Source organism: Crotalus tigris, unplaced genomic scaffold, assembly GCF_016545835.1.
Source record: "Crotalus tigris isolate CLP2741 ecotype Arizona unplaced genomic scaffold, ASM1654583v1 scf7180000020265.513298, whole genome shotgun sequence".
In the NCBI taxonomy this organism is placed as follows: Eukaryota; Metazoa; Chordata; class Lepidosauria; order Squamata; family Viperidae; genus Crotalus; species Crotalus tigris.
The window spans coordinates 338,508-351,002 of record NW_024097936.1 but is presented as its reverse complement, the minus strand read 5'-3'; the positions used below and the strand labels follow the sequence as shown (position 1 = coordinate 351,002).

At 35.8% G+C, this 12,495-nt stretch overlaps 1 protein-coding gene across 13 annotated transcripts in view; it reads left to right on the top strand.

Annotated features, from left to right (window-relative positions):
• Window positions 1-12,495, top strand: part of GHR (growth hormone receptor) — a 137,906-nt gene that overhangs the window by 116,633 nt on the left and 8,778 nt on the right. For 10 of the 13 annotated variants that reach the window (XM_039366361.1, XM_039366357.1, XM_039366360.1 and 7 more), the window contains one exon: window positions 1,537-5,577. In XM_039366361.1, coding sequence (XP_039222295.1) covers window positions 1,537-2,526 — 990 coding nt within the window. In that variant the 3' untranslated portion in view covers window positions 2,527-5,577. Of the gene's footprint in view, window positions 1-1,536; window positions 5,578-9,384; window positions 9,472-10,259; window positions 10,366-12,220; window positions 12,290-12,495 lie in introns of those variants that run through there. The other 3 variants (XM_039366364.1, XM_039366366.1, XM_039366367.1) reach the window with 3 other exon arrangements.

Sequence of the window (12,495 nt, the reverse complement as noted above, 5' to 3'; positions counted from 1 at the left end):
TCGGGTTATTAAACAATCATGATTCGAAGGATTGGAATGCCACGTGTAATTCCACCGGCGATCCTGCAACTAACTTCACTAATGACATTTCCCGATTGAGCTGTTATCGCCTTGGGAACGCAGGAGAACAACGGGGAGATGAGAAGCCTGTTCGCTATAATCTTAGAGCTTCCACACGCTCCTACAGACATTTGAGAGGAACGACTCCCCATAGGAATGCACAAGGAGATGCAAGTCACGACCGTAAGGATTCCGCCTCTCTCCTTTTAAGGAAGATTGCATACCCCCAAGTAATGAGCGAATACACAAACAACAGTGAAGGGACAGCCCCCTTGGGAAAAGGGGTCAGCAATCAATTTGTGGGCGCCACGAATTCTGAAGAGGGTGTTAAAATCACCCCCATTGAAGAGAAAATAGAAAAGGGAGTTAATAAAGTGATACGAAGGATCAGGAAACAGGATGATGTAAACACAGTGGAATCTTGGGCTACAGAGACAAACAATGAGGATATAGTTTTGAAAGAGGATCGTAATCAGAAACGGGGAGGAGAAGAGAAATAGGGAGTACTAAGAAGGAGGATGAGGAGAATAAACAACATAAACACAGACAGTGCACATCTAATTATGTGGAATTAAGGAGTCCCCCCGACTTACAGTTATGCAAAGAAGGGAGGAAGAGCTGCGGTACCACACAAGTAAGGAAAGTGAGGAAATTACAGCTTGCAACACAGAAACCACGATCAAAATGCAGGTGGATTGGCTGGGACCCATGACGAGGTCAAGAAGCCGGGCGCAAAGAACGCCACATTTATAAATAGCTTCTCCCATCGACTGGAGACTACCCTGATGATGCTGGCAGCTAGTGAGGAAACCTGCTTATAAGCATAGCCACACCTAAACTCTACGCATGGACCTTGTTTCCTCACTAGCTGGCTTGTATCCTGACGATGATGGCAGATGTTAGCTATCGAAAGCTTGATTTTATTTATTAAAACCTTGGTGTTTTATTTCCTGGTGATCGCTTCCTTTTTTACTGAAATGTATATATCCAGGATTCTTCAATTTTTAATGTAATTTTTATATATATATATATATATATATATATATATATATATATATATATATATATATATATATATATATATATATAAAAATTGTCCAGCATACTCTGTCCTCAAACTGATTCTTCAGGACTTCCAAGGATGCATCCATCACCTCTGTAATTGTATCCATCTATCTTGTAGCTAGTTGTCCTCATCTTTTCTCTTTCCTTCCACCTTTACCAGTATTATAGACTTCTACAGAAATAAATGTTACATGTATTGGGTCTAAAATGACTTCTGGTTTCCTCCATCCTTGAAACTTCTTGAAACTTCAGGTTTCAAGTCTGGGGCCATAATTTGTATGATCTTTTAATTAGGAAACTGAATAATTCTGTCTGAGTACAGTAAATACTATTGCCATGCATATAGAATTCATATATGAATGAATTTCAACAATAATTATTACTCTTTTGTTTTTAAACGTTTGTTTTCAGAAAGGAAAACTGGATGAAGTTAATTCCATTTTAGCAAGTCATGGTAGCTACATGCCCCAGCTTTATGGAGATGACTCTTGGGTGGAATTTATTGAGCTGGATATAGATGAAGCTGAAGATAGAACTGAAGGATCAGATACTGATAGGCTTCTTGGTGATGTCCACATGAAATCTCATGGCTGCCTTGCAGTGAGGGATGATGATTCTGGACGGGCCAGTTGCTGTGAGCCTGATATCCCAGAGACTGATTTCAGTGCAAGTGATACATGTGATGGAACTTCTGACATTGATCAGTCCAAAAAGGTAAATGATAAAGAAGAGGATCTCTTGTGCCTTGATCAAAAAAACATTGATAAATCAATGCCAGGTCTTGATGATGCATCTGCCTGCTTGCCATTAGATAATCCATCCAAAGAACAAGACCTTAAATCCCATATTCCTGCCACCGAGATAACCAATCCGCTTGTCCAGACCCAGTTAAGCAATCAAAGTTCAGTAAGGAACATTGACTTTTATACACAGGTCAGCAACATTACACCAAGAGGAAGTGTTGTGCTATCCCCAGGACAAAAAATGAAGACAGGGAAAACTCAAAGTGAAGCTCAGAAAGAACCACTTGCATGGTGTCAGCCAACCTTGGCCATGGACAATGCCTATTTCTGTGAGTTGGATGTGAAAAAATGTGTCACTGTGACACCTCCCAAAGAAGATGAGCCAGAAGTTCAAGTCCAGAGCTTTTCTGAGGATGCTTACTTGACCACCGATAACCTTGTCATTCATCCTATGAGCCCTGCTATGGTAGCAACAGCTGCAGAAGAAAAAGATCCAGAAGCTTCTGAGATACCTGTGGCAGACTATACCTCCATTCATGTGGTACAGTCTCCACAAGGCCTTGTTCTCAATGAAACAGCTCTCCGTGTGCCAGACAAAGAATTCATCATGTCTTCTGGCTATGTGAGCACAGAGCAGCTTAACAAAATCTTGTCATAGGTTTCTCTCTCTCTCTCTCTCTCTCTCTCTCTCTCTCTCTCTCTCTCTCTTTCTCTCTCTCTTTTTAGTATATAGGAAATAGTATTATCCCCAGCTATACAGAAGCCCAAAACACATATGGAATTGGAGTTTTCCAGTTCATTACAGTGTTATAGAAAACTTCTGAAGTTTGCAGAACACTTATTATGTGAATGGGGAGGCCAATTCCCAAAGGGAATTCCATGTTCCTATCTTTGACCAGAGCCAAGGTGTCCAATAGTTTCAGATGGTTGGTGATGATGTGGTCCTTTCCACTTTTACCTGTGTTGTTGAATCAATCATAGTATTGCTTTTGTGTCTTGTAAATATTGTCTAATCAAACGTTGCTGGTGCTGATTCAGTAGCATGACTGTCTTTTGTTATAGGTGTTGCTTTGGGCTTCTCCCAAACACATTGGTATCTGTGTCATGCATTGTAAATCATTTTTTCTTCAAAAAGCTAATAGCAGGTGTGGAACGTTGTTTGTTTGCTCGCTTGTTTGAACATTTTGAGATGTTTATACTGGGAATTAGAGAATGAAAGATTAGATAAAGAAGCAAAAAGAGTTTTGTTAAATAAATGATTATTATAGTTAATATAAATATAAATCTACTTTAATGCTTCAGATAAGCAAGCATGAATATTTTATACTTGGACTGCACACTGAGGTTTAATTATTATGATCAATGTATGGAATGTGTCTGCTGCAATTAGGGTAGCAGTTATCAAAAGAATAAGGAAAACATTTTTATATCTCCACCAAAGCTATAGAGAATTTTAAATTGCAGCACTGCTGGGGGGGGTGGGGGTTGATCATTTCTTAAAAGCACTATTCATATTTTTACATTTTGTAGCAAACCAAAAACCTACAACGTTGAATTTTTTTTTACTATTTTACAGCAGTAAAACCTAAGATAGATTTGGAATTTCTGGGCTTTTTAGGAATACAATTAATTTTTTATGACTAAATAGGCAATTTAATAGTGTTCTTTACAAGAAAGCGTTTACATCCTTTATTTTTTTTTAAAATACCTAATATTAATATAGAATCAAAGTTATCAGCATTTTAGATTTTGAATCAAATAAAAATACAAAATTCAACAGAACAGTATTATAAACAGTACAACTTTTTAATTTAGGATAATTTGCCAATTAATATTGAGTGTAGGAAAGTTTTAAAGAATTATTATGCTTAAGCCTTACATGCATCTGTTCCTTTCTCAAGGTACGCCTTAATATACTTAGATTTTATATTTTGTTTACATGAACCAGGTTTAAATTCCAAGACCTTTTCAAATATGCAGTCTGCTTGGTTTTTTTCCTTGCTGTTTTCCAGACTGCTAATCTTACTCTTAGCCTTAGCCGGAAGGTGACCGTTCCTAAACCTCACGGAAATGTTACACTAACTTCCCAGAGTCACTGATTTGATCTGGGAGTTTATTACCTAGAGGTAGAAAGTGTTGTGCCCTATAAAGGTTCCTTGTTCTGATTCAGAAAGCTTCTCCCCTTAGCCCTGATAGACATCTCTTATTGAACTTAGCTTGCCTGAGAGCTTTAGCAGAGGTTTTTTTACATTACCTATTGCCTGAGTCTATGTTTTTTAAAGATGTCGGGTCAATCGTGGACCCTTCTGCACATAAAACATGCATTATATCACCAAGCCACTAATCCCTGACAGGAGCAAAAATGTGAATGAGGAAACATAGTGAATTCAGAGGTACTAGGAGATGATTATAGTTGTCCCTTTATGGAAAGGGTGCAGATATTTTGCACTGATCACAATAATGGGAACCCACAAAAAAAAAAAAACTTTGGGAAAGGGGGAGGAATGCCTAGGATTTGCCTCTAAACTGGTCTTAAAAGGATTTAAATCTAGAAAAAAATCCTGCCTTTCCATTGTTGTTCCCTTTGTGGGCCATTACAGTTAATGGCCATTTGATAAGCTGTGATAATAATGAACATAGTATGTAGATTACAACTGCCTTCTTGGAAATATGTTGATATTATACCTGGGCGGTGGTTTTGTTAGTATTGTTTTGATTTGTTTTAAAGAAGTAAGCTGAAGGTCTTGTTACATGTATTTGCTATAGCCTTCAGTCTTAAAAACAAGTGTAGTGCAATTGTTTCTGGTTTACTTAGAAATAAGCCATAATATGTGCTACTGGGCCAACTTCTATGAGGTGGGCTTTTACGTTGGCCAACCTAACTAATAAGGGTGAAGTTTGTAAAAAGTTCGCATAGTATATCTCAATAAAGTCGCTTGAGATGACACCATGACAGAAAAAGAATGTAAGCTTCATTTATTTTACATTTTTTAAAAACTGACTCTTTTTTCCATATAGTTACTTATCTCACTCAGCTAATTGTCACTAGAAAATCTGGGAGATGGAAAGAGGATGGTGGGACACATTAGCAGGTTGTAGCTGACTCTGTCAGCAAAGAACAGCTAGAATGAAAAGAACAGCAAGTGAGCAGATCATAGCAAGCTTTAGTAAATATATGAAATGGTGCAGAAAACTAAAAATGACCACGAACCTGTTTCTCAGCCACTATGTTAATCCTGTGTTAAATAAGTAGGCTTTGAGTAGAAATACACATTTTAGCTGGAAACTGCATCATGTATAAGCATCTTAAAAGGAAGAAAGTTGCTCAGAATCAAGTCAGTGCTTCAGAAATAACCTTTTCTGATATTCATTCTTAGGCTTGCATTTGGCCTTTGTATTTAAGATGTATTTTGTCTAATAGCTGAAACCTTTCATTTTAGGCATATTGCAATTAAAGCTATGTAAGCCGCTCTAATGACAAGAGAAATTAATATTGTATTGCTCTTGTTGGATGTTTTTTTCCATCACCAAAAACTAGTTAAATACCTCAATCAATCTCAGAATGTCCTTTGGTACTTTTCTGGTTATGTAAAACAATATATCACAGTATGAAGATTTGTGTATTTCTGTTTTACGTATTTAACTTGCCTTATGTCAGTGTTCTGATTCCTTCCTCAAAGTTTAAATAAATTTATTTTCTTTAATTCATCATGGTGTTGTTGCATAATTTGTGGCCAAACTCTTACAATGAAGGGGAAGAAACAATTTTTTAAAAAACATAGTTTACTGTATTGTCAATGGATGCCATTTTTACATGTCATTTCTGTGCAATATAAATAAAACCCTGGAAAGTACATAAAGCATGATTGGCAGCTGTAATTTCCACATAGAATTTTTACATCTTGCCATCTGTTTCAAAAGGAAGCATATAAATTACTGAATAAATTTTAAATATCACAAGAAATCTTCACAATGTAGGACATGGCAGGTGGAAAATTTATCTAAATACCACAGGATATGTTTTGGCTTCATTGTGAACTTCTGGTTATACCAACAGAAGAGAATATATGTAGCTCAGAGTTGAACTACAGAGCCCTTGATGAATCTGGACGTTTTCTCAGATATGTTTCATAACACGACTAGGTAACGTCATCAATACACAGATGATGTTACCTAGTCAGATAGAAACATCTGCAAGCAAACAACCAAAGAGAGGTCCAAGGACTCCACATTTCTGATTGTGACACATGTAAAAACTCATTCCACTTCTACAGAAAACTTCACACAAGAGTTTAGAGATCCTCAGGTGCACTTGAGTGATGAACATTTTGGATTCATGATTCCTGAACAATTTTCTTTGTAATAGAGGATTAGGGGGCAAGATCTTGGGTCACATAAAATCAAAGCCTAGAAAAAGAAAGCTGAGCAAGTCTTAATGAAAATTAGACTTTCAGTGGAGGGGGGGAGGAACTATCCTTTTCAAGTTATTATTTCATTTGTGAACAAATCAACTCATTTCAAGGTTCTTATCTGGTGGGCATTCTGATGTTTGCTAATAAATGATCCTTGACTTAAAATTGGGTCTTCATTAATAAACTATGAAATATCAAACAGGATTTTCTTCTTCTCCATCAGAAAAAGTAGGAAGGAAAATGGTTGTACTGCAAAAAGGAGGGGGGGGGCTAAAACTGAAGTGTAAATATGGAAACTCTATAATAATAGTTTTTAAGCTAATAGTACATTTCAGAGGATCTGAGATAAAACTCAAATATGTGGAACAAATCATCAAGTATTGAATAGCAACAATGCAGTTTAAAAATTAGTCTGAGATATTTTTAATTAGAATTTGGGAAGATGAAATACAATATATTATTAATGATTAATTATTAATGTAAGAATGGCCAGAGGTTTGTTGCTTGAATTAGTAGTTTCTTTATTTCTTGTTTTATGAATTCCAGGTGTATGGATATCTTCCTATCTGACAGCAATCTTGAATCTAAATAAATTGATAGAACCACCAGGTTTCTGCTAAAGATGGGGGGGGGAGGTCTTCCCACTTTTCCAGTCGGAGAACAGACCTGAGGATATGGTGTAACTGGATGTTACCTTTGGTACAAGTTAGGGAGCTATTTCTATCAATATCAAGAGTTAAAACAGCAAGTAAACAGCCAGTTGGAATATCTAATCTCTGTGCTCTTTGTCATTAAAATCTCTGGTTAGCACTCATTAAGTGTGTTCCCTAGAATTCATTAAATTAATCAACCTGAACCTGAACCTGGCGAAGTTGCTTTTGGTATCGTTTAATATTTCCAAGTATTAAAACCTAGCATTAATTTCTTAGGCTTGCAGACATGTATCGTAATGAGCATAGATTATGGTCTCTGGTTTTAAAAAAGCAAACTATTAAGGATTGGAGGACCTTTTTTTGCTGTAAACAAACGTCTATTATACAATGATTGACCCATTAAATGGCGTACTTTAGGAAGTAAACTTTCATCCACTCTTTCTCTTACAACAAAACACAGCTGATTCTTCTTTCTTTCAAATTTGTAGAAAATTCAAGCTTGTTTCTTTTTTTTAGCCTACCTTTATTATTTATATAAATAATTCAAGGTGGCAAACATACCTAATATTCTTTCTTCCTCCTATTTTCCCCATACTAACAAGATGAGTTTGGCTGAGAGAGAGTGTCTGGCGCAAAGTTGTCCAGCCAGATTTCATGCCTAAGGCATGAAAGTGTGTGTGTCTCCCCCCCCCCAATTCTGGATTATGAGTGGTACATTCCATAAATTGATGTCCTAGGCCAGATTTTTCCCTGCCTGACAGTTCAGTTTCAGGGTGGTTTCTATCTCTGGTTTGTGTGTCACTTTATGATGCCGCATAAATATTAAGCCCATTGACCTTCAGAGCCTCTTGCCTTCTCTCTTAATGTAAACAACTTCTCACTGGGCATTCTGTGGCTCATATTATCAACTTATTTTCCATTCACTTCAAAATATATTCAGATAGTTTCCTTCAGAAATGAGATTGCCAACTAATGGATAAAACATACACTTGGCCTGCTCTTCTGCCTTCAAGGGTTATTTTAATGTTAAAAACCAACAGGGACAGGGCATAGCTCCTTTTTTACAAATTAAACATAATTAAATTAAACATAATCTCCAACTAATTTTTGCAGAGATAAGTACAAAAAATAGAGATGCAACTACAGGCATCTTTCTCTCATAGAATTATCACTCGCACCCACCATATTTTCCTCAGTTTAAGTGCAAGTTAACTTTAAAATATAACTTTTAAATGATGCACTATTTTTCCAGGATATATAGAAAATGGTGACATATTCTTACTGAACAATTTTGTTCTTCCTCTTTTATTATTTTAACTTTTAAACATATTTATCAATACTGTAGGTTTATATTCTGGTTTCAAGGCCTAAATACTTAGAAAGCCACTCACAGTATAGAAAAAAACAATGCATATATTATACTACATAAGATGTTATTCAGGAAATGTTGTAATAATTTCAAATATTTTATGGAAAAAAACTGATAACATTTATCAGTGTTGACTAAATGCTAGATGGCGATTTGGGGACTTCTCTACAACAGTCTAGTCTGCAGTTAAATGATAAGAATAGCACAATACATTGCAATCTCTAATGTTATACACACACAAAAATAACAGATAATAAGTTTCTACAAAAAAACCCTGCCTTTTTTTGGTTCCCTAAAGGCAAAATTATTACTGATTGAAAATGTTATTTACAACTGTCTAAATTTCAGTTATTTTAAAAAAAAAACAGACTTTGCATAGCTAGTGATAGCCAAATCAGAGAAAATGTCAGTGCTCAAAGCAGCATTGCATTTTAATTTTTTCACCTGGGCAAGCTGTTCTGCATAAGAAACAATGTTAACTATGTATACAGATCATCATGGAACTAGTACATTCAGTGTTTAAACTACAACAAACTTTCAACAAACTCGAAGAACAAGACTTTTTTTTAGCATAACACAACACAGACTTGATAAATAACATAAGTGGAGTTGCTTCAACAGTGAGATGGCTAGCATATAAATTTAATAAATAAAAATACACTGATGAATTTATAACTGGGAAGAGCTTAAAATATCAATAGTATATAAACAAACTGAAATTATGCAAGCAGAGCTATTTAACCCAAATACGAAATTTTTAATAATTTTTAAATATCAATATTCTTGATATTGATACTTGAGTCTAAGATAGGAATCTTACACATACTTAACAATAGCAATATTGTTAGCATATTTAACAATTTAACAATAAGCATTGCTGAATACAAGGCATGGCCTTGTCTACAAAAATGGCTGTAACATTTGTGCCATATGTTTTAAATTTTAGCTGTGGCACTTCTTACCATGTTAAAAAAAAAAAAAAGAATGCTAATTCTTCCCATGGAAATTGCTTCTCCTGGCAAAGGAATAGACCATTACACTTAAGATAGCATAATTTATACATATTTCTCTTTGATATACAGCAAATTGTGAAGCAGTCTTGCAACATGAAGAAAACTAGTATGGTGAATCTTGACAAACTTTTAGAAGACTTCTCACATATAGAAATGGTAAAAAATGAAGTAAAAAAAAATTATATCTAAATTCTTATATTTTCCTAGAAAGTTAGCAACTCAATAAGAGTCCCTCTGGATAACAAGATGAGTGGATATAAAATATATAAATAAATAAATATTTTCTTTCACTATGCCTTTGAAGTCCCTCCCTTTAGTGGTCTGATTATGCAGTGGAATAGAAAAGTGAAGTGGATGTAGCCAAGCTCTGCATAAGTTCTGATCTCATTTAAGAGATTCATCTCTTCAAGTCAATTAAATTTTCAACTGAAAATGCTTTTTAACTTTGAAGTAGATTCAGTAGAGACTGAATCAGTTGTTTTCTCTCAGCATTATGGGGCTGTTATTTCACTTACCTTTTTAATATAATGAGTTAAGCTTCAGGTGGAAGATCCATAGGTCAATAGAAAGCATGTCAGATTTACCTTCATAAGGAATTCTTGGATTCCATTTCTTCAAAAATAATTTCTGGAAAAGAGCTTAACAAAATCCCTGTCCTGAATCCCAATAGTTAGATAACAAATTTTATTGTTGTTTTATTATTGTTTTAATCAGTCAGTATTCAGTTTCAGAATGGCTATGAAATCAGTCCCTTTAAATTCACCATTCTCTGTGAAGCACATCCAAGATCATTCTGGTTTTTTTTAAGGGTCATGCTTTCAGATTTCTAATACTTGACAAATGTCAGTAAACATTCAGCATGTATTTTTTAAAAATAGATTTTTCTGACAAAATAATTGAGCTGGGAAGGAGATGTCATTTGGTATTCAAATAATTTCTTACAGAAAATGTCAGAACTTCATGGGAAAAATCATGTTCTGAATCTTGAGTTGGACAAAACAAATAAATTGCTAACAATAAGCCAATCAAGGGAAGAGATGGCTAAACAAGGTAAGCCTTCATTTCCTTGGCAGTATTTTTCACCAGACACGTGTTGGATCCATAAAATGTGTATGTGGATACTATCTTTGTGTAATGAAGATAGTTCAACAGCAGAGCAGCCCCAATACTCTGCCTAGTGGCAATGAACTTTTCCTTGTTGTTGCACCAGCCCAAAAGGAGCTGGCATTCAAAGCATAGGGGTTTTGTAGTGGGAAGAGCACTTCCCTATACATTTCCACTATTTAAAAAGCAATTGGATCTTTTGGGGAGTGAAGTTCACTGCCATTTTAGAATGGCTCTGGATATTGCTAACAGGTGAATGAAAAAGATCACAGTAACTAAGCCTCAGATCCAGTGGTGGGATTCAAATATGTGAACAACTGGTCCTCTGTGTAGATGCTGCTTCTGGAAGTCCATTCTGGGCCTGGACAACAAAAAATTAGCTACGGTTCTGCCAAACTGGTGCGAACTGGCTGAATCCCACCACTGCTCAGATCTTTAGATATGGAACAGCTGTGATAATCATACTTTTCTTTTTCTTCCATTCAGTCATGTCCAATTCTCAGAGACTGCATGGACAAGTCCCTGCAGTTTTCTTGGCTATGTTTTTCAGAAGTGGTTTACCATTGCTTGTTTCTCAGGGCTGAGAGGAAGGAGCTAAGGAAGGACAAGAATTCATGACCTCCCAGATCAACACTATACCAAATTGGCTCTCTATAGCCATACATACTACCTTGCTATTTCTTCCTGCCAAATGTATTGCTGTGATGTAGGCAAATGTTGCTCCATCTGAAGCAGTCCCCTTCTCTCCACCTTGCCCTCTGCACTGTACACATCTTGCCCACTATCATAATAGATATACCATGCTGGAAGATTGTTGGGCATTTGTTCATTATTGCAGACAGTGGGTGGTGAACTTATGACACGTGTGTCAAAGGTAACAGGACTGACATTTGGGTAACACACCAGCATTCACCAACTCTTGACAGCAACTATTACTGAAAGCCCACTATATTTGGAAATTGCACCATCTTGTGCAATTTTCAGAGGCTGTGGAGATCACGCAATCTTGCACAGCCCTTGGGTCCTACATGGCATGTGATCTTCATAGCCTCTGAAAATTGTAAGGGATGTTGGTTTGAAGAGGCTGAAGAAGAGGATTCTCCAAAGCCACCTCAAGAATGAAGATCTCATGTGACCTAGAACTGCCTCAGGTAGATCTCAGGAGTCTGTTTACAGAAAGGGAACACCACCTGAAGGTTAGCAGCACAGAGCAGATCCTGAGGATCACATATGATGAAACTATATTTTTTTAAAAAATGAATGTGTAAAGAATTGCTTCTCTTTTGTTCAGGTGTGCATTTGACAGAAGTTGGCATTTTCTGAATTTTTCAGATGCCGGGCTCAAAAGATTCTTCATCACTTCTGTAGAAGAATCAATATTTTAGTACCATTTTTAGATCTTTCCAGAAATGGAAAATATAATAGGACTTTAAACTCATCACATTTGTATTCCTTGAACTTTTAAGAAGCAGTGTTTCACATTTTAATTTTAAAATTAATGTTATGAGTAAATGGTCTGAAAATTAAGGATACCAGAGGTCCATCTTGTGGCCACTATTTGCAACTGGAGATAGAACAGGACAATGCAGTACATTTTTAAGTACAATTGCTGATACTTAAACAAACTTAAACTAGAAAAAAATGATACTTCAGATATTAAATTTGGGGTTGCTTTCATTATACCCATGTTAGAAGCATGTATTCCTCAGCCCAATAATTTTAAAAAGTTCATATAATTATCAAAATAACAACAATTTTAAAATAAATATATTAATTTCTTTTCTTTTTTTCTTTTTAAAAGACAGTGCTACATTCCAGAATGTGATTAAAGGTCTTCAACAAACTATAGAAGACCAGTATAATTTGAGAGGTAAATAAGTGCAATGTGATTTCGTAGAGTGTTATTTTTAGTAGGTTGAGAAACAGATCCTGTACAGGTAGTCTTTGACTTAAAACTATTTATTTAATGACAGTTCACAGTTACAATGGCCTTGGAAAACGCGCTTTACAATCTGTGGTCACCCTTACAACCATCACACCACCCCCAGAGTCACGTGATCACAACTTGTGTGCTTG